A 21,417-nucleotide genomic window follows, 5' to 3' on the forward strand; every position below is an offset into this window, starting at 1 on the left:
AGTCTCCCACATCCCGTCCCCTGGGTCCCCCGAGAGCCCCCCGCTCTTGGCTGTGGCCTCAACCCCTGCAGATGGCAGCCTCCACCACAGAAAGGCAACTTAGGGGGTTTTTTTACCCAGCTCTTGGCTGTAATTGGATTCAGGCTGAAACAACCACGTCCGCACCGGGAAAGGAGGGCATTGGGGCGGGGGCGGAGGAGAGGCTGTGGGAGAAGGGAGGGACCAGAGGAGAGAGCGAGAGAAGGCTCGCGATCCAGTTCGCCGACTAAGCAGAAGAAAGATCAAAAAACGGAAAAGAAGGGACGAGCGAACAGGCGCCTTCAAGAACAATCCCCTCGTCTCCAAGCGGACAGCGCTCTAGGAATCCAAATTCAGTGCCCACCGAAGACAAAGGCGCCCCGAGGGAGTGGCGGCGCGACCCCAGGGCCCCGCCGCGGAGCCCGCAAGGCCCGGCTGCCCGGACGGTCGCGGACCATGTCTCCCGCGCCACGACCCGCCCGCGGTCTGCTGCTCCCCCTGCTCACGCTCGCCACCGCGCTCGCCTCCCTCAGCTCGGCCCAGAGCAGCTTCAGCCCCGAAGTAAGTGAGCTCCCCGGCCCTGCCCGGAGCCGCGCCGGCCGCAGAGGCGAGCCCGGGGGTCCCCAAGGCGACAGCCCCCATTCGGACAGAGAGGAGGGTTCTCGGGGTTTCGGCTGCTCCCGCCTGCAGGATCCCCCTCCGTTTACTTTCTCTCCTCATCTCCAAACTTCCAAAGTTGATCCAACTTTTGCCTCCTCCAAACAACCCCCCACCCGCCGCCGACTTTCTTTCCCGTTCCTTTCCCTGGAGGAACTTTGCAGCCGGGGCCCACTCCCACCGTCCGCAATTCCCCTGGGCTCTGGGCTCAGCTCGGGAACCGGTTGGGAGCCTGATAAATGTCTGGACTCCGCTCAGACCCTGCGCTGTCCCGGTTTCTTGTCATGTGCGAGAGTTTGTTGTTTCCCCAACTTTCCAGCTCGCCAGCGCTCTCCGCCCGCGCACGCCGGCGCTCGTCGCCCGGGAGGCTCCGGGACTGCGCCCGCTCTGGGCCCCCCGCGCTGCGGCGCCGCTGCCCTCCTCCCGCCAGTGCGGGCCCTCCGCGGACGGAGCCGCGGCCAGGTGGGGTCGGGGGTGCACGGCAGAGGGTGCACGGCACGACCCCGCCTCCCCGAGAGGAGCCCACTGTGTCCCGGCCCGGGCCCTGGCGTCGAGGGTCGCGGCGCTGGCGCCCGGGCTGCGGAGCCCTACACAAAGCTCTCCTTGTGAGCGGGGGCTCGGCCGGGCCGCCGCCTCCTCACCCTGCCCCAGCACCCCCCCGTCGGCGCCTTTAGGCCCTTTTTGTTGTTTTGGTTAATTGTTTTACTGTGTTAACTGCAGGGAGACTGGAGGTGTTGCACGGGGTCGTGGGGAGAGGGCTTGGCCATGTCTCTGCTCACTCTGGCGCCCCCCCCCCCCCATCCCATTCCTCGACGCTGGCCCACCAGGCCCGGAGGAAGCTGCGTGGGAGTTGTCTGAGGAGGTTTTTCCTCTCTCCCTCTCTTTTATTTTGGGGTGAAGGTGGGAGACGGATTTGATCAGCTTCTTATTTTGGGCCATCCCAACCCACTCAGGCCGGCAAGGGCCTGGGTGCGGTCGGGAGGGGCCGGGAAGGGCCCCGAGGAGAAGGGGGAGGGGATCTGGACTTGGCTTCCTCCGTTCTGGTCCTGGCCCTGGTCCCACCCCCAGAGGAAACATCTCCAGAAAGAACACATTCTCTCTGTCCTGAAGGGATCTGAGGCTGAAAGGAAAAGTGTGGCCCTAGGAATGGGGGTGACCAAGGAGAGTGAAAATCTGCCCTGGGGCTAAGCCTGACATTGTCTAGGAGGAGGGGGCATCTCTTTCCAGGCCTGGAGCCTTCATCTGAGGCCTGAAAGGAGAGCTCCCAACAAAGGACCCTAGGCATCTGGGGGGCTGCCCACTGCCAACTTTGCCTGCCCTGCCTGCCTTCCCTCCCCTGTCCCACTAGGCCCCCTAGGGGAGGGGCGGCTGCCCTGGCTCTGTTTTAAGTGGGTCATGGGCAGTCCCAGTGCCAGAACCACCACTTGCTTCTGGGCCATGGAGGGGTGGGAGGCACAGGGAGGGAGGAGCAGGCCCGGAGGCTCTGATCCAGGGCCTGCTGGAGAGCCAGAGATCCCCTCACCCTCTCCAGGACTCCAAGGCCAGAGGTGGGAGGGGTTCCCTTGACTTTCCCCTAGGAGAATACCTTGTACCACTCAGTTTTCAAGACAAAGCCAGCAGACTGTGTTCTTTGACCCAACATTGTTGCTCCCTCTCTAGGCCAATCTGGAGGAAGAGCTGGGGTGGCCCAGGCCTCAGGCAGCTGGGTCCCCCCACCAGGCCTCCATAGTCCTGCACCAGCTCCAGGACGGCCCTCCTCTCCCCTTGGCCTATCTGGCACTTGGCCCTTCCCCCACCCGGCCGCAGACACAAGAGTCCTCTCTTCTGTGGTTCGGACCTCATAGCCTTCTCTGTGGTTCTTGCCTTGCTCAGAGCCTGCCCCTGTGAGGGAAGAAAGCCTAGGCCTGGGAGGAGGAGAGAGACAGGGGCACTTCCTTCCCAGGCCTTGCGGCTCTCTGGACTCCAGGGAAGTCCCTCTTTTAACTAAGTCTACACTTTTCTCTCTGGGGTGTGGAGTGGAGGTTGTGGGTGTGAATATTTAGACCTGCCTATCTTCTTGAAAGACTCATCAGGGAGAGGGATTTATCCCTGAGCTCCTGGATGTGGATTTTCCCCGTCTGCCGCCCTCCCTTCTGTCATCCTGCCCTAGGAGAATTCCCCTCAGCTTTGCTCCCTGAGGGCTGAGAGGGCCTGACCTCAGTCCTCCTGACTTCTAGCTCCAGCGTTAGGCCACTTCATCTTCCCCAAAGCTGAACCCCCACCAGGGGTCATAAGCCTAGGGTGTGTCTACCCTACAGGTGAGGCTAGGGGCAAAGGGAGTTTCCTTCATACTTGGGCACAGGCCACAGCAGGCCTCCCGCGGGCACTGGCTGTGGCATCAGCCAACACAGGTCAGGGCAAGCCTATAGCTCCCAGAGAGAGCAGCCCAGGCCTAGAGCACCCTGCTCTGCTCCTCTCTAGTATATCAGAGGTTAAACTGAGCTCTTGCCTCTCCCCCTGAGGAGGGGCCCTCAGAGCCGGGTGGTGCTAGGGTTGTTCTGGCCAGGCCTGTTGGCTAAGGAAAGGCTGGGTTGTTTACATCTTGGGCCCTAATTCCGTCAGCCTTGGGGGATCACTTCCCAGAACCATGTTGCAATTCTTGCCCCTGCGGGCTCAGGTCCCCAGTCAGCTGCTCCTGAATCACCCCCAGCCCCAATGCAAGAGCACTGCTTCACACCAGGGCCTAGAGGTGAAGGGCCACGTGGAGATCCATCCTAGTGACCTGGGGTAGGGGGTGCAGCACCCGACAGCAGCCTCCTCTGCTGGGCCCCTCTGCACTGCAAGCTCCCATCCCCAGTGACCTGCAGCCCCACTCTGGACTCCTTAAGAAGACAAAGCTAGAGCAGGGAGCAAAGCTGTCTGGGTCATTCTCCCCATAGAGGAATCCAAGCATTTTCATATTCCATATATAACTTGGCTCATTTTACTTTTCAGCCTGTAGGAAAATACTCCATTGTTCTTAGAGTAAAGGCTGCCTTTTTCCTCAGTAGGGCTTTGCAGTGTATGTACCTTTCAATCATATGCCTAAAACCTAACGTTAAGGCAGCATACCAGCCTTTATATTATGAACAATTCACAACATACTGGAAATAAAATAGTCACCAAGTCTCCACCACCACTCCCATCTCCCACTCCCTCTATTGAGAACCTTAAATGGGCCTTTAGGTGCCAAGCCCTAAGTCAGATGCTGCGTGGATGGGGACAACAGCAGGATCCGGGCTCTGGGGCTGGATCACAACCCCACCACCTCCAAAGGCCCCAGCTTCTCCCATCAGCAGCCAGCCTCAGCCCTAGCTCCTTTTCTGCCCTCCTTCCTAAAAAGATCTCAGTATGAGGGTCCTGGAGGCATGGCATCCCTGTCCCAGGAGAGCCTCGTGCCAGGCTCAAAAATGGAGCCCCCTCAGCCCTTCCCCCCTCCACCCATCATAGGCACAACCCGTTTTTAGGTGGGACCTGCTGTATTCACAAGAACACTAATACAGAGGAGGAAAGTGCTGGAAGGAATCTCACCTCTGAGAAAACATTCTAGAACTCAATTAAACCACCAGGGCTCTCATCCTCAAGAGAGTTACAGCCAAACTCCGGAGCTGTGGCTCCCCACCCCTGTTTGAGTTCACAGCCCCAGGAGGACAAGCCATACTGGGGCCCAGCCAGAGTACGGGTCCAGCCTGGGAGTTCCTCCAGACTCACTGCCAGAGCCAGGCTGGGAGTTCATTGCTCTTTCCTCCCAAGCCAAGGGTGTATGCCAGACACCATGGAGCAGGCAGAGGCTCCCCTTGGGCCACGTGGGGATGCTCTAAGCCACATCCCTTTCCCTACAGGCCTGGCTGCAGCAGTATGGCTACCTGCCCCCTGGGGACCTGCGTACCCACACACAGCGCTCACCCCAGTCACTCTCAGCTGCCATCGCTGCCATGCAGAGGTTCTACGGTCTGCAAGTAACGGGCAAAGCTGATGCAGACACCATGAAGTAAGTGCTAGACCCTGGCAGGAATTCTGCCTAGCACCTACTAACATAACACCAAGCACCAGAGAGGTTTCTACCTGAATGTGTGACTCCTGCCCCCATACCCTGTCCCCACATGCTGATCCTGGCCCTCTCCTATTCACCCTGACCTCATAACCTTGGCCCTTCCCTATACTGACCCTGGGACCAGACATTCCGCCTCTCCTCTGAATCTCTTTCTCTGTCTCGCACTATCCTGACGGCAATCTTCACACCCCAACCCACCCCAGGGCCATGAGGCGCCCCCGCTGTGGTGTTCCAGACAAGTTTGGGGCTGAGATCAAGGCCAATGTTCGAAGGAAGCGCTATGCCATCCAGGGCCTCAAATGGCAGCATAACGAGATCACTTTCTGGTGAGTCCAACAGGCAAGTGGCCTTTCTCACATCAGATTACCCTTCCCTATCAGCTGTGCTTACAGAGACTCAGAGGCCTCCTGCCCTACTCACGTCTGTTCCTGGAATGCCTCCTTGGGAGTGGGGAGGAAAATGGCTATAATCCTAGAGAGAGGTGCAGCTTGCGGGGGGTACACCCAAGGGCGAGAAAGCCTGAGGGTTCCCTAAGCCCTCAGTTCTTGGGGCAGAGGCATGATGAGGCAGCAGGAAGAGCCAGCTCAGGCAAAGGTGGCTGGGTGGTTCAGTCAGACCTGGGAGAGTGCAGGAAAGGAGAATTTTGCCCCTTGTCATCCTAACACACTGTCATCCTCTCCCCATGTGTTTGGACCTTAGCATCCAGAATTACACCCCCAAGGTGGGTGAGTATGCCACATTCGAGGCCATCCGCAAAGCATTCCGCGTGTGGGAGAGTGCCACACCACTGCGTTTCCGAGAGGTACCCTATGCCTACATCCGCGAGGGCCATGAGAAACAGGCTGACATCATGATCTTCTTCGCTGAGGGCTTCCATGGTGACAGCACGCCCTTTGATGGCGAGGGTGGCTTCCTTGCGCACGCCTACTTCCCAGGCCCCAACATTGGAGGCGACACCCACTTTGACTCTGCCGAGCCCTGGACTGTCCGGAATGAGGATCTGAATGGTGAGCGAGGTAGCCCTGGGACTCTTATTCCAGGGAAGGTCAACAATCATTTGTATGGGGTTCTCCTGCCTCCTCCCAAAACCTCAAACCTCAAAATCTCAGGGCTATAAGGGACCACAAAGATCTCATGCTCTGACTTCTAACCAAAAGCAGGAATCCTGTTTTGAGCTATTTATATATGGTTCTGTCTCTCACCCAATAATTGACTTCTCAGGCAAAGACTTCAAAGTATCCACATCACCCACTTTTCTAAGCAAGTGTCATGTCTAGCTCCTGGGAGAAACTGAGGCCTAGATAGGGCCTCAGCTTCCCTTAACACAAGTCTTCTTTGGCTTGGGATCTGGCCCCAGAGCACTCTCACCTCTGCCCAGAAGAGGTTGCTAACTGGCTTTGTGGCTTTTTGGGTGGAAAACATGGCAGGCAGGCTTGAGTATGAAATTGAAGCCTCTGGTGGGGAAGCTGGGAGTCTGAGGGAAGGGACCCAGGCTGCCATCATAACCATCCATCCCTCCAGGGAATGACATCTTTCTTGTGGCTGTGCATGAGCTGGGCCATGCCCTGGGCCTCGAGCATTCCAATGATCCCTCAGCCATCATGGCGCCCTTTTACCAGTGGATGGACACAGAGAACTTCGTGCTGCCCGATGATGACCGCCGGGGCATCCAGCAACTTTACGGCAAGTAATCTATGCCCACCTCTGCTCCTTTCTCTCTGCTCCTTGTCCCTTTCTGGTCTCTCTGGCCTGTGCATTTCTTCCCTTCCCCCATGCCGTACAGTTTGCTAGCATCCCCCTCCTGACCCTGCCTCCATTTGCTCCCACTTGATCCCACCTTTTCTGTCCTTTCCTAGCTGACTGCACAGCCTCCCCCAAAGGTCCATCCACACCTTTCCAAGGGTATTGTCTGCCCCTCTCTGTCTGTCCTTTCCTGTCCCTCTGCCACCAAGCCTGAAGTGCCCCTTGTGTTCTCTGCCCCAGGGAGTGAGTCAGGGTCCCCCACCAAGATGCCCCCTCAACCCAGGACTACCTCCAGGCCCTCTGTCCCTGATAAGCCCAAAAACCCCACCTATGGGCCCAACATCTGTGACGGGAACTTTGACACCGTGGCCGTGCTCCGAGGGGAGATGTTTGTCTTCAAGGTGAGAGGAAGAAATGGGCTGATTTGGGGGACAAAGGGGCTCTATGACTGGGAGGCTGGGTGGAAACAGCAACAAGACTAAAAACTAAAATTGAGGCAGTGAGGGTGCTTTGAAGACTGAGCCAGAGGACTAAGTTACAAGACATAATGTACTCTTCCTGCCTCAACTGCCTCCCAGGAGCGCTGGTTCTGGCGGGTGAGGAATAACCAAGTGATGGATGGATACCCGATGCCCATCGGCCAGTTCTGGCGGGGCCTGCCTGCATCCATCAACACTGCCTATGAGAGGAAGGATGGCAAGTTTGTCTTCTTCAAAGGTAACCAGGCATTCTGCCTCCATCTTTGGGTTTGGGGAGGGTCTCCCTGGAAGAGCCGATTCTCTTGACTCCGCCAAAAACCCTAGAGCCCAAGTGGAACCCAGATCCCGCCCTTCTCTCTCCTCCCCAGGGGATAAGCACTGGGTGTTCGATGAAGCTTCCCTGGAACCTGGCTACCCCAAGCACATCAAGGAGCTGGGCCGAGGACTGCCTACTGACAAGATTGATGCTGCTCTTTTCTGGATGCCCAATGGAAAGACTTACTTCTTCCGGGGAAACAAGTATGACTTCAACCCCTTGACCCCAGGGCTCCCTTCTCAGACAGCACCACCAGATTCCCTCACTTCTGGAGGAAGCCCCACTTCACCTCTGTGATATTTCCCTGGAGAAGGAGCTAGCTGAGCTTCTACTGTTGCCTAGCAAGAGACAGCCTCCACTGGGTGCTGAGTGAGTGGGATGTGACCGGGTCACCATTTCAGACCTGGTCATTTGACGCCTCCTGCCCCAAGCACCGTGCCTCCGCCCCAGCAGCCAGGCACTGTCATTAAGAGCCGCTGGCTCCTTGTAGCCTGGGCCCTCCCTCCCACCCCCACCTTCCGCTGCTGTCAGCTGCAGGCCCTCATTACTCAAAACCCTGTCCCCACACCCTGTCCACAGCCACCCTTTGCTCACTGGTGGAGTCAGTCCCGGGTCCTGCTACCCTCTGACGACATGCCCAGTGTCCAACCCCTTCCCTTCCCCTCCTCTTCCCCAGGTATTACCGTTTCAACGAGGAGCTCAGGGCAGTGGACAGCGAGTACCCTAAAAACATCAAGGTCTGGGAAGGAATCCCTGAGTCTCCCAGAGGGTCATTCATGGGCAGTGATGAAGGTGAGAGGGGCAAGGGAGGAGTCCTTGAGGGGAGGATGGGAAGAGGGAGTTACCAGTGAGCAGGAGGAAAGATGGATTGAATCGTGTGGAAAATAATGGTGACGATAATAAGAGTGGAGCCCTGACCACGTGCCAGTCACTGGGCTTAGTGCTCTCCAAGCATCAGACCCTTTCGTCCCCACCACTCTTCGAAGCAGCCTGGTACTAGAATTGCCCCATTTTACAGCTGAGGAAACTGAGGCTCAGCAAGGTTAGGAGACTAACTCAACTGGCTCACACACTGAGATTGTCCTTCTGCTCTCCTCCTCTCTTTGGGTCTTCTCCTGGATGCTGTCCCACCTCTTGTCTTCCTTGGTGACCTCTGCAGTCTTCACTTACTTCTACAAGGGGAACAAATACTGGAAATTCAACAACCAGAAGCTGAAGGTAGAGCCGGGCTACCCCAAGTCAGCCCTGCGGGACTGGATGGGCTGCCCATCAGGGGGCCGGCCGGATGAGGGGACTGAGGAGGAGACGGAGGTGATCATCATCGAGGTGGATGAGGAGGGCAGCGGGGCAGTGAGCGCGGCTGCCGTGGTGCTACCTGTGCTGCTGCTGCTCCTGGTGCTGGCGGTGGGCCTCGCGGTCTTCTTCTTCAGACGTCATGGGACCCCCAAGCGACTGCTCTATTGCCAGCGTTCCCTGCTGGACAAGGTCTGACCCCCACCGCTGCCCGCCCACTCCTACCACGAGGACTTTGCCTCTGAAGGCCAGTGGCAGCAGGTGGTGGTGGGTGGGCTGCTCCCACCCGTCCCGAGCTCCCTCTCCCCCACCCCTGCCTTCCTTCTTCTCTGTCCCGTGACTGGCCTCTCCCACCCTCAACCCTACCATTGCTTCATCCCTAGATGGGTCCCCTGGGGGCTGAGCAGGGGCCGCCCCTTCCAGCCCCTGCCCCTTAGGGGCCCCTGTAGCTTGGTGTATGTCCTGCCCCATCTGAATGTCTTGGCTCTGCACTTGAAGGCAGGACCCTCAGACCTCGCTGGTAAAGGTCAAATGGGGTCATCTGCTCCTTTTCCATTCCGTGACATACCTTTAACCTCTGAACTCTGACCTCAGGAGGCTCTGGGCACTCCAGCCCCACAAGCCCCCAGGTGTACCCAATTGGCAGCCTCCCACCACTCTTTCTGGCTAAAAGGAGTTTAATTTTGTTGTCGGGGGAGACCCTGAGAGAGTGTGAGGGGGTGGGGGCTGTATAGCCACCCAAGACCTTGGGAGGAAAGCTCAGAGAGGGTCAGTCCTCTCCACAAAGATCTGCCTCTGCCCCGCCTGCCCCCGAGAACTTCCAGGGAAGGAGCCTGAGCCATTAAGGACTAAACTGGGGTTGGAGAAACCCTTGACAGCCCCACCATCCCAAATGTTAGCCTTGGATGGGGATGTCGAGGTTGGAATAGCTGAGGCCAGGGGTGCAGCTAGTGCGGTGTGGTGGGACCAAAGACAGAGAATCGGTCCGAAACCCTGGGGGTAAGCTTGAAGGCCACAAAGAACTTGCCCAAATGCAGGCAGCTGGGGCAGGGACCCAGGGGCAGAGCAGTCGGAGGGGACAGGACAGGACCAAAAGGTTAACAAGGGAGGTGCAGTAGGAGTGGATGGCTGGGGGCCGGGCAGGCAGGCCAGCAGGGACGATACAGGGTGGGCTGTGGTACCCGGGGCCGGGGGATGGGGCACTTTTATTGGAGCTCTCAGGAAGGGCCCGAGAAAGGCACACCTGCTCCTCTTTGGTGCCCTTCCTCCGACTAGGCAGCATGGAAGGGAAGGGTGGGGAGCTCAGAGAAAAGAGCAGAGATGGCACACATCCAGGGACTGGTGACTCGGGCCCTTCATGAGAGTGGCCAGCTAGTTAGGGAGCCAAGGAGGCTCCCAGCGGCCAGCAGCACTCAGTCAGCCTGCCTCAGCCAGCCTCAGTGAGGGGGCCAGCTGGCTGGGTGTCTCTTGGTCAGGTTAGCCCCTCATTTCCTGATGCCCCCACCCCTCAGCCCATCCTACCGGTGTCCTGCCCCCTTGCCTTACCCAGCCCACCCATTTTGAAGTCTCCTTCGGCCGCTGAAGGTGGTCATGGTACTGGGGACTTGGGAGAGTGAGATACCCTGTAGGGGGAGTGAGAGGAGAAGGATGTCAGGGGTGGGGGGGGCAAGGGGGGTGGGAGAAAATGGGGTGAACGGTGCTGGCAGTTCGGCTAAATTTGTCTTGTTTGGGTTTTTTTGTTTTGTTTAATGTATATTTTTATTATAATTATTATATATGAATTCCCTTCAAATCGTTCCTTTTTGTTAACAAGGGGCATGGGGAGGGGTGGGGGTGGGGGGCAGAGGCGTCCGACCCCAGGAACCTGCAGGGCGGGGCTGGGTCAGTGCCCTCTAAGGACATTATTGACCTTGTTCAACCTTTCCACAAAGAATAAACGGTGTTTCACATTCTTTGTGTGGCTGCAGTTGTCTTATAAGGGTGAATGGGATGTGGCGGAGAGGGGAATGGAAAGGGGGAGGGTGTGCGTCATGAGCAGTGTTTTCCATGGTGGGGGTTGGGGTTTTTCATAAAGGAGTAGGTTTATTCTTAGTGGATGAAAGGGAATCGGGGGGCCAGAGTTGGGAAGGAGGGCACAGTCCATGGGGCCAGGGGAGTGGTCCACAGAGCCCAGCTGCTCTCTCCCAACCTGGCCTAAGAGGCTACCTCTGAGGCCCTGGGCTGCAACGGCAAGAGGAAGTAGTCAAGCTGAAGCCTCTTGGAAAATCTTCCTAAATTGCATTACCCTGTCGTGTGACCTGGCCGCAGACCCTCAGTTTCCTCAGGCCTCTCTGCCTGCTGCGGCCAGGGGATTCCCAGGATCACATTCGGCCTCAGACCCAGCGGCAGGCCCTTCACCCCAGCCCTCAGGATCTACGGCTCCTCCAGGCCTGGGGCGCCGCTGCTGGGGCAGAAGGAACAGAGGAGGAAAGAGAGGAAGAGGTTGCCCCATGGCCAATTAGGAGCAGCTTGTCTCTGACAAAACAGGCATCTCACCCCAGTGGCCCAGGAGAGCCAGGATGGTCAGGTTGGAAGGGCAGAATAACAAGGCTTTGTTTCCTCTTTCCTTAGAAACTGCTGCTCCAGACAGGGTTCCCAGGCTGGTCAACCCACCCTTCCTCCGAAACCAGCCTGGAGGGAGGAATCGCTCAGTTGCTGAGTCAGCTCAGCTGGAGGGGAGCAGCCCTCTTTCTCGCCCCCCTTCCCTTCCCGCCTCAGCCCAGCCCACCCCGGGCTCCAGCCCAGGTCCCCTCCACAGCCTGCCTCCAAGAGCCCTGGCCCCACCTAAGCCGGTCTTCCATCCAGCTGCTATCCAGGGCTGGTTGGTGTGATTGCTTTGGCAGAAGGGGTACCCCACCTTCCTGCCAGCCAGGAACCCTGACCCTACGCCTGGCCTCCTGTGCCTCTCCTGCCAACAGCTGTTTGGCAGGGCCTGTGTGTCTCAGCGGAGTTGGACACCACCTTCCCGCCACCCTCACTGGAGGAGATGGGGACCCTGAGAAGCTGGCACGGGGAAGTCGGGGGTGTCTGGGGCTGGTGGGGCCCGTGCGTGTGGCAAGGAACTCAAAGATGAGCTCATGGCCCCTTTGTGTTTTTGTGGCCCACATCTGGAGGCAATTACAGATGTTATCCAGTGGGAGTTCTGCAAAACACAGCTGGAGCCAGTGGAAGAGCCTGGGGAGGGGGGACTGCCAGAGGGAAGAGGAGGGGGAGCCTGGGGCTCCCGCGGCTGGAGTGCGGTTTCCCCATCACGAGGAAATTGTTTGGCCCTGATTCTGGAATCACAAGATGCTCTCTGAAGCCAAGGGGGAGAGATGGAAATGGAGGACCAGAGACAAAGGGGGAAGACGTGGAAGAGACTTCACAAGCGGGGAGGATTGCGGGGTGGAGGCTGCACAGTCCCGTGCTTCTGACGTGCCTCTGGCCTGAAAGATCCAGCCAAGGGAGGCTGCCTGGTGACCCTGGGAGGTGCCTCAGTGATCGCAAGGCCCCAGCTGAGTGAAGCACCAGGTCAGGCTGAGGTGAGGGGAGAGCAGAGGGCCCTGTGGCTCCCGAGAGACCTGGAAACGCCGCTTTTACTGGCCCTATCCTGCTTTGTCCATTGGGCCTGACCCAGTTTCTGTGGTTCCAAGTTCCTTTATTCGAAAGCAGCACATGTGAGTGAGAGCAGCCAGGAAGGAGCCAAGGGGAATCTGTGAGGAGGTTTGGGCAGAGCCCAGGGAAGCAAGCTCTAAGGAGACAGGACTCGGGGTGAGCCCTGAGGAGAGGGAGTGCTCTGCCCACCACCGCACCCCACACGTTTGGAGGGGGGAGCCATGGATTCCCTTGTCATCTCCTCCCTTCTCCAGGGCTCCTGTCACCAGCTGGGCCCACGCCTCCAAGGCTGCCAGCCAGGTGCTAGGTCAGCAAGATGGAAAGAGAAGGCAAGGGAAGAGCTAAGAGGAGCTGGGCCCTCTGGAGGAGAGAGAAATGGGCAGAGTAATCCCCCACCATACACAATCTGGCCAGTGCTGCTGGGACTTCACTGTCCCTTCCCCAGGGTCCCTTCTCCCCACCATCTGACGGACTTCCCAGTCCTCTCTTTCCTCTCTGTATCATCCCTTCTTCCCTTTTGAACTAAGGCGAGGTGAAGTGATAAGAAACCAGCATTTGCTGAGGTCCTCACAACACCCAACAACACAGGCACTGACATTGCCCCCATTTCACAGATGTGGAAACTGAGGCCCAGTTAAGACTTGCTCAAGGTCGTAGCTTGTTAGTCCAAAATTAAAACCTAATCGCTTCTCAGCCTTTTGGCTAAGATCAAGTGCAAGATTAAAACCCAGGTCGGTCTGATTTCTTTTGTTTTTTCCTCTGTACAAGCAGATCCTGACCACGCCTCTTAGGTGTCTCTTCCAGTGTGGACTCCAAGTAGCTGGGTGTCTTCATGGAAGTGTGTGTTCTGGGGATCTGTCAGCGTACATGCGCTGGCCTATTGTGCCATGTGGCAACATCGGCCCTGGGAGCGGGAGTGCAGGGGGAGAAGGGCTGTTCCTCAGGAATCCACTTTGCCAGCAGTCACCTCCCTTCTTGGGGGCAGGAAGAGGCACTCTGAGGGAAGGAAGGAGGCAGCAGGACTCAGAAGCCAGAGGGACTGAGTGGGACAATGGCAGCTGTGAGGGGAGGGATGGGGTGGTGAATGGCTGTGGCAAGGGCTTAGTGGGGACGGGGAGGCTTTCAGGGGAGGTTCCCATTCTCTAAGCCCTCAGGGAAACCCCAGTCAAGGCTGCTCCATTGTCCTGCAGTCCCTGTACCCCCTCCCTACTTACCCCCCAAATCTAAATCACCTCCTTCAGGAGACCAATTCCTGCACACCTAGCCTAGGGGTTTCTGCCTTCCTCCTTCAGACAGTCTTGGGAGACTGGGGAGACCCAGTCGGCAGCCTGCGAGGGGGCTGGGCAGCAGGGGCCTGGAAGGGAGGCAGGCCTGACTGGCCAGAAGCCACCTTCCAAATGAGCTCACACACATACTTTCCACCCTGGCCCGGGGCCGATGGCTGAGTGCCTTCCAGGCCAGCCTTCCCCAGCCAGGCCCAGCCCCCTCTCTCCTCCCCTGTCCCTCACCAGTCCTGGACCCAGGGGTTCCACAACAGGACTGGGCACCCCAGGCCAGGGTTGTCACCGCATCCCCAGGGAGTGCCTTCCTCTGCCTCCAGGCTGAGGCCAGTTCCCCCCAGGGTCCCTTATTCCTCCAATGGGACCTTCATGGCTTAGAGGAGGAAGAGACCAGTTTCCTGCCCCCAAAGGCCCACACCTGGGTAGGGAGGGGCAGTAGGAGGACAGAAGAGGTGTCCACACTGTAGTGAATTGGCGGAAGGACTTCCTGTGAGTGCCTGAAGTAGCTCATTGACTCAGGGACCGGGCCAGGTCTGGGAGCTGCCTCACCATGGGTCACTTCCTGCTCACTCACTTGATTTCCCGCTAGGAGCACTTCCCTGATTTGGGGCAGGATGGGGTCTGGGTGAGGTAAGGCCGGGCTGACCACAAAGCAGGGGACGGACTGGTGCCTCCAAAGGCCTAGCAGATTCACACACACGCGACAGGCTCCAGCTCATTTTGATCCAGCCTGTGGTCAAAGACGTCACCCTTCACCCAGCTTCCAAAAACATGTAGCACCAGGCCAGAGAGCAAGATCAATTCCCAAAAATGCTCTCCTTGGCGGCTTAGTGCCTGGCTCTGTGCTAGGAGCAAGGCTGCCACGACCGTATATCCTGGATCCAATAACATCTTGCTGAGGATCTGTGAGTTAGTGTATATCCAGACATGGCAGACAATTTGTCCCACTTTGGATTACAAAAATACAGCCACCGCAAGGAGATCACACAGTGGGCCATTGCCCTCCAAGGCACTGATGGTATAATTCTGTCAAGAAATGACTCTGATTCATAATAAAACTGACCTCATCACAGATACTGGACAAACATGTGGCATCCTCACTTTTCTTACAAAAGAGCGGGATGGTGCTAGACACACAGGAGCCCCTTAATAAAAGTTTGTTGACCTGAATGCCAGTGAAAGCTATGATACACGTAATTAAACAGCAGTAGTTGTGAATACATAAGTATTGTATACCTATGTACATAAGTATTATGTACACCTCAGTTAAAAAAATCATTGAGCTGTACACTTAAGCTTAATGCATTTTATGAACTTTACTGTATATATTTACCTCAATCTTTAAAAGGTTAAAAAAAGAAAGAAAAATATATTGAGGTAAAGAGGTTCTTAACTCCAGAACAACTACTTTGCCCCTCTAAACCTCCTCCTTATGTGCCAGTCCTCGCCAACCCAGCCCACCCTGAATCTGGGAGTGGTCGGTATTGGGTTATGTTGGCTCAGCTCTTCTGGAAACACCAGTCCTTCCAATTGCACCCCTGACCTGGAGGGCCCAGGAGGAAGGTCTCTCTTCCCTACACCCCTCCAAACTCTATGCCACTTGTCCCCAAAGTCTCTCCTCCACTCTACTGGCCTGTGTTCCAGAGGTCTCCCCCACCGGATGCCTGCACGAAACTGCATGTAAATCCTGAGTCGAGGAAAGCTGGAGAAGGGGCCTAGAGGAACACTCACCCCAGTCTCCTGGCTGGGCGCATCTCCTCTGCAGCAGAGACCAGGTGGGTAGGGTTTGCAGGGCGGTAGCGCCCCCTTGTGCAGGGTGTTGGCACTGCAAACCAAGCCTGGAGAACTGAGATGCAGGGGGCAAAACCAGTCCCACCAAGGCCACGGACACCACTAGCCTGTCCCTTCCCCCTATCCACTTTCCATGTTTCCACCCAGGACACCTGTACTTAAAGGGGAGGGACTATGGGCGCGACAGGATGGCAAGCCTTAGTCTTCCAGCTGCAGAGAGGGAAAAGTCAGAGTTTCCGTCGGCTGTCCCTGTGTGGAGGTTGGTGGGCAGCCTTCGAATAACTCAGGGAAGGAAGAGGGAGTGGAGGCGGTGCGGGACAGGGTCCGTGGCGGGAAGGGAAGCATTTGGGCGCCTTCTCCTCAGAACTCCTCCTAGTGGCCACACTGCCCCCCTGTGGACGCCTCAGACACTGATCACTCCAGAATGCCTGTCCTCTGGGCTCTAGGGTCTGGGTCCATGTGGGTCTGCACTCCTAGACCTCAGCATGCTATGACAGAACTCCCTCTGACCAAGGCACGCGGGCTCTATTCCTCCTTATCTAAGAGTGGAACGTTGCTGTGCCACTTCTCTGAGGCCTTTGGAGATCCTGCTCAGGTTTCTGGGGGGCCTGACCTGGACCCCTCCTAACCTCATCCCCACACTGGGGCCAGGAGAATCCTTTGATCCCGGTAGGACATTTACAAGATTGCTAAATTTTGTAGTTTAAAATAATTGCCTGTAGGTATTTTGTGAATAGCACTACATTATTGCATTGTTTGTGCCAAAAGTTTTCATTTGTTAAATATAAACATTTAAAATACACCAAGTATTTTCAAAACCATCTTAGTATTTCTTAATCTTGCAATATACCAGAGGCCAAAAAAACAGACATGCTTGAGGTCGCTCTCAAACCTCTGAGGGGCGTCCCCAACCCCGCATCTCGTTTTCTTCCAAAGCACAGGGAAACTCGCTCTCATAACCATATGGTAGAGTCTTCAATCCCCACTCCCTTCAAACATGAGAGGTTTCCCCATCTTGAAAATCTCTCTCCTGGATGCAGGGGCAGTCTTGAATAATTCCTCCATTTTTCCCTTTCTCTCAAGCCAAGGTTTTTCAAAAGCTGTCTGCATTCCTTCACCAGCCATTTCTTTTTAACCCAATCTCCACATCTGTATCCCAAACCAGGCATTTACTGAAACTGCTCCTTAAAAGGGCTTCGTCACCCCTTTCTTCCCGCACCCCCCCCGCCCCCAGGCCTTTTCTCTGCTCTCATTTTCATTGGCCTCATGTTAGCATGTAACACACTTACTTTGAGAAGCTCCCTTTGCCCCTGTCCTCTGGGAAGTTATGCCATCCTGAAGTTCACAAGTCACAGAGTTTTCAAGGAGCCTTGAAGGCCCAGGACAGGCAGGGAGAGGGCTGACTTTATTTGCCCTGTTAATCCCAGTTTCTGCCCTTCAGGCTGTACAGAATAAACAAATTCTTGTTCTACACTACAGCTCTTCAAGTATTTGGATCTGGTTTTCGTGGATTCAATCCCTCACTAAAGTTAAGCTTTTCTTTCAGTGAAAAGCCTTCCTAGTTCCAAAACCAGCTTATCACATGACATAGTTTAGAGACCCTCACCGTTCCTATCACCCTGCTCTGGATTAATTCACTTACCAGTCTTTGCAAAGGTGGCTTCCAGGACACGGAGAGCCGGTATCCATAGTGGTGAGGAACAGTGACTCTGGAGTTATACAATCTGGGTTTGAATCCAGTCTTTACAACTTACTAGTGCATTCTGCAAATTATACATCCTCCCTGAGCTCCAATTTCCTCATCTTTAAAATGGGGCTAATAAAATACCATATGATTTCACTCAGATGTGGAAGATAAAACAACAGCAAACAAACACATAGATGAGGAGAACAGATTGGTGGCTACCAGAGGGGAAGACGGTTGGGGAGGACCAAAGGGGTAAAGGGGCACACGTGTATGGTGACAGACGGCTTTTGGTGGTGAACATGATGCAGTCTATACAGAAGTCGAAATACAATGATGTGCACCTGAAATTTACATAATGTTATAAACCAACGTGACCTCAATAGAAAACAATAACAATTAAAAATAAAATAATATAGGGCCAGCCCTGTGGCCTAGTGGTTGAATTTGGCGTGCTCTGCTTCAGCAGCCTGGGTTCAGTTCCTGGGCACAGACCTACATGACTTATCAGCAGCCATGCTGTGGCAGCAAGCCACATACAAAAGAGAGGAAAATTGGCATGGATGTTAGCTCAGGGCGAATCTTCTTCAGCAAAAAATTAAAATAAAGTACAATACAGAGGGCTGGCCCCGTGGCCGAGTGGTTAAGTTCGCACGCTCCGCTGCAGGCGGCCCAGTGTTTCGTTGGTTCGGATCCTGGGCACGGACATGGCACTGCTCATCAAACCACGCTGAGGCAGCGTCCCACATGCCACAGCTAGAAGGACCCACAACGAAGAATATACAACTATGTACCGGGGGGCTTTGGGGAGAAAAAGGAAAAAAATAAATAAATAAAATAAAATATGGCTAGTAATTCAAAGGGTAGTTGAGTAGATTAAAAGACATAATCCTATGTGATGCCTATGACTGGTGGTCAAGTACCTACATCATACCAGACATTATTTTGGCACTGGGGATACACTAGTAAACAAATAGATCCCAGCCCTCAAGGAACTTACATTCTTATGAGAGGAGCAGGCAAGAAACATGATAAACGAGTAAAATATATAGTATGTTAGACAGTGAGAAGAATTTTCCAAATTTTTAAGTTCTGTGTCCTTTTCGATTAACAATTCCATCTTTAAATCCTTTCTCTCTTCTCACATTTTACTATAAGCATTCACAAGAAACCAGGCTGCTTCTTCAACACTTTGCTTAGAAATTTCTTGAACCAAACATCCAATTTCACGGAGCCAGCCTGGTGGCACAGTGATTAAGTTCACACGTTCCACTTCAGTGGCCTGGGGTTTGCCAGTTTGGACCCCAGGTGCAGACCTACGCACCATTTGTCAAGCCATGCTGTGGCAGGCATCCCACATATAAAGTAGAGGAAGATGAGCACGGATGTTAGCTCAGGGCCAGTCTTCCTCAGCAAAAAGAGGAGGATTGGCAGCAGATGTTGGCTCAGGGCTAATCTCCGCGCCCCCCCCCCCCCGAAAAATAAATAAGCACACCTATAGAATAATAAAACACAGTATTTAAAATATATATATATATATATATATATATACATATATATATATATATCCAATTTCATCGCTCACAAGTTCTACTTTCCACAAAACACTAGGATACGAACACAATTCAGCCAAGCTCTTTGCCACTTTATAGCAAGGATCTCCTTTCCTCCAGTTTCCAATAACGCGATCCTCATCTCCATCCAAGACCACATCAGAACAACCTTTACTGTCCATATATCTACCAATATTCTGTTCACTACCACGTAGGTATTCCCTAAGAAGATTGAGGCTCTCTCCGCAGTTCTCCTCTTCTGAGCCCTCACAAGAATCGCCCTTATCAGTCCATTCACGACAATGTAGGCTTTCTCCAGCATGCACCTCCAAACTCTTCCAGCCTCTGCCGATTACCCAGTCCCAAAGCCGCTTCTACATTTTTAGGTATTTGTTACAGCCGCACCCCCACTTCTCAGTACCAAGTTTCTGTCTCAGGTCCTTCAGACTGCTATAAAACCCCACCAACTGGGTGGCTTTATACACAAGAGAAATTTATTGCTTACTGTTCTGGAGGCTGGGCAGCCCAAGAGGAAGGGTCACCTTCTGGTGAGGACTCTCTTCCTGGTTCATAGCCAGTGCCTTTTCACTGTGTCCTCACCTGGTGGAAAAGACTAGGGATCTCTCTGGAACTTCTTCTTCTTCTTTTTTTTTTTAAGACTTCTAATTTTTTAAAAAATTTTTCCTTCTCCCCAAAGCCCCCCAGTACACAGTTGTATATTTTAGTTGTGGGTCCTTCTAGTTGTGGCATGTGGGACGCCACTTCAGCATGGCCTGATGAGCGGTGCTAGGGCTGCACCCAGGATCGGAATTGGCGAAACCCTGAGCCGTCACAGTGGAGCACGTGAACTTAACCACTCAGCCATGGGGTCGGCCCCTGGAGCCTCTTTTATAAGGCACTAGTTCCATTCTGAGGGCTCCACTCTCCTAAGTATTTCCCAGAACCCCACCTACTAATACTATCATCTATGGAGGTTAGAATTTCAACATATGAATTTGGGGAGAATGTAAACATTCAGACCATAGCACCTTGGCTCCTGCACATGCTAGTAGTTTGATCTTGAGTAAGTTATCTATACCACCTATAACTCAATTCATAAAGTTAGGACAAAAATAACACCTACTTCCTAGATGTGTGGTGAGGATTAAATGAGATTATATATGTGAAGTACTTAGAACAGCACCTAACATTTGACGAGTACGCTACAAAAGTTATATATTATCATTTTGAAAACCAAACATCTCCCCATTTTCCACTACTTCCACTATTCTTCATAATTCCTCAAAGATTTTCAAGAACATCTCCACAGGCCCATCCCTAAATGTACTTGATGGTCTAAGATATGATTTATATGGGCCTGGACACTCAAACTGACTAAACTAATTAAAGTTTAAATTCATTGTAAGCACCTAGGTCCTCTTTAATTTATTCCTCATCTTTTTTTGGTTTGAATTCATTCTTAAATATTAACCCCCAAGGTCTGACACAGTGCCTTACCCTTGGAAGGCACTCATAAATATTTATAGAATGTGAGTTTGTTCTACTCTAGTGGCATTTCTTTTTTTTTTTTTTTTTTCCCAAAAGCCACCCCCAGTACATAGTTGTAGATCCTAGTTGTACGTTTTCTAGTTCCTCTATGTGGGACGCCACCTCAGCATGGCTTGATGAGTGGTGCTAGGTCGGCACCCAGGATCCGAACTGGTGAACCCCAGGTGGCGCACGTGCGAACTCAACCACTCAACCATGGGCCGGCCCCTTGCCATTTCTTTCTGATGACGATGATGGATGATACCAACAACCTACATCTTGATTTTCCTGTCTCCTTTCTAAATTTTCCTCTTCCCCTCATGCCCATTCCCATGGGTGTTCCCTATGGCTGGCTGGCTTTTTTAATTTATGTATCTGACCTCTCTTTCCAACTAGACTCTAAGCTCCTTGAAGCTAAAGTGAAGTCTTAAGAGCTCCAGGCATCCACTAAGTACCCAGCATAGAGAACATAGCCAGCACACAACTAAAAGCTCCATGATGCCTTTCAGGACTTAAATATTTTTAACCACCCCAACCTCTTTGCCCTACTTCCCTTTGCTCAACATCCTCCTCCCACATTCAGAGTTCTACTTCACCACTCATTAATCCCGAGGGCTGCAGTAGGGAGCACAGAGAGACCAAAGGAGCAAGGTGCAAGTGGAAGAAGGGCCTTTCATGGCCCACTGTATGGCCTCAGGCCCTACGGAGGTTCCAGTTTTGAACACATCAAAACAGACGTTAACCACAAATGTCATGAACAGAAAACTATTTTGTACCATTTGTAGAGAGGAGAGAGTAGTAAAGATCTAAACGTACACCCTGTCCAGAGCCAGATCGCCTAGGTTCAAACCTGTGTTTCAGCATTTCCTAGATCCTTGATCTTGAGCAAAATATCTAACCTCTCTGTGCCTGAGTTTCCTTCTCTGTAAAATGGGAGTAACAACAGTACCTACCTCACAAGATTGTGGAGACGAGTAAAAAAGCAAAACTTAAAAAGTGCTGAGATCTTTGCCTGAAATGTGAAAAAAGCTCAAAAAGTATTTGCTATTGTTATTGTTTATTACCTATTAGTGCCCCAGGAAATGGGTAACCACAAGCCCACATAAATTAGAAATATCCTGTGACTAATAACAATTGTCACTTCCTATATGCTCAACTTGCATTATCTCCCTAAATGTTTACGACAAACAATTATTATTAATTAACACTATTATTAATCTCATTTTACAATTGAGCAGCACAGAGAGATTAAGTAATCTTCTCAAGGTCACAGTGTCAGCAAGTGGCGAAGGCACATTTATTCATTTATTTACCATTTATTGAGTTCTTACTCTGTCTCAACTGGAGAGAAGCCCGTGGGTACAAAGGTAA

The 21,417-nt window shown here is 53.7% G+C and overlaps 2 protein-coding genes across 3 annotated transcripts in view; one reads left to right on the forward strand and one right to left on the reverse strand.

Moving 5' to 3' along the window:
- SLC7A7 (solute carrier family 7 member 7) overlaps positions 1-19,120 on the reverse strand; it is a 58,473-nt gene extending 39,353 nt beyond the window's left edge. Inside the window, exon 1 of the mRNA XM_070586506.1 lies at positions 19,025-19,120. The gene's annotated coding sequence lies outside the window, so the exon portion shown is untranslated. The remainder of the gene's footprint in view (positions 1-19,024) is intronic.
- Positions 131-10,530, forward strand: MMP14 (matrix metallopeptidase 14). 2 transcript variants are annotated; one of them, XM_008529013.2, is made up of 10 exons: positions 131-579; positions 4,536-4,684; positions 4,951-5,073; positions 5,447-5,754; positions 6,269-6,430; positions 6,731-6,891; positions 7,069-7,207; positions 7,338-7,488; positions 7,962-8,077; positions 8,445-10,530. In XM_008529013.2, exons 1-10 carry the CDS (start codon positions 475-477, stop codon positions 8,774-8,776), a joined length of 1,746 nt encoding a protein of 581 aa, XP_008527235.2. In that variant the 5' UTR covers positions 131-474; the 3' UTR covers positions 8,777-10,530. The 2 variants fall into 2 exon arrangements, with proteins under 2 accessions (XP_008527235.2, XP_070442532.1); XM_070586431.1 differs by having other exon boundaries at positions 185-579; positions 6,269-6,434; positions 6,735-6,891.
- Positions 19,121-21,417: the final 2,297 nt, after the last annotated feature.

Source organism: Equus przewalskii, chromosome 1, assembly GCF_037783145.1.
Source record: "Equus przewalskii isolate Varuska chromosome 1, EquPr2, whole genome shotgun sequence".
Taxonomy (NCBI): Eukaryota; Metazoa; Chordata; class Mammalia; order Perissodactyla; family Equidae; genus Equus; species Equus przewalskii.

Bases quoted from the DNA above. Each gene is read 5' to 3' on its own strand.
- MMP14 (XM_008529013.2), top strand. From the start codon at position 475: ATGTCTCCCGCGCCACGACCCGCCCGCGGTCTGCTGCTCCCCCTGCTC. The intron at 5,755-6,268 runs GTGAGCGAGGTA...CCATCCCTCCAG, and splicing joins CCGGAATGAGGATCTGAATG to GGAATGACATCTTTCTTGTG. The intron at 7,489-7,961 runs GTATGACTTCAA...CCTCTTCCCCAG, and splicing joins TACTTCTTCCGGGGAAACAA to GTATTACCGTTTCAACGAGG.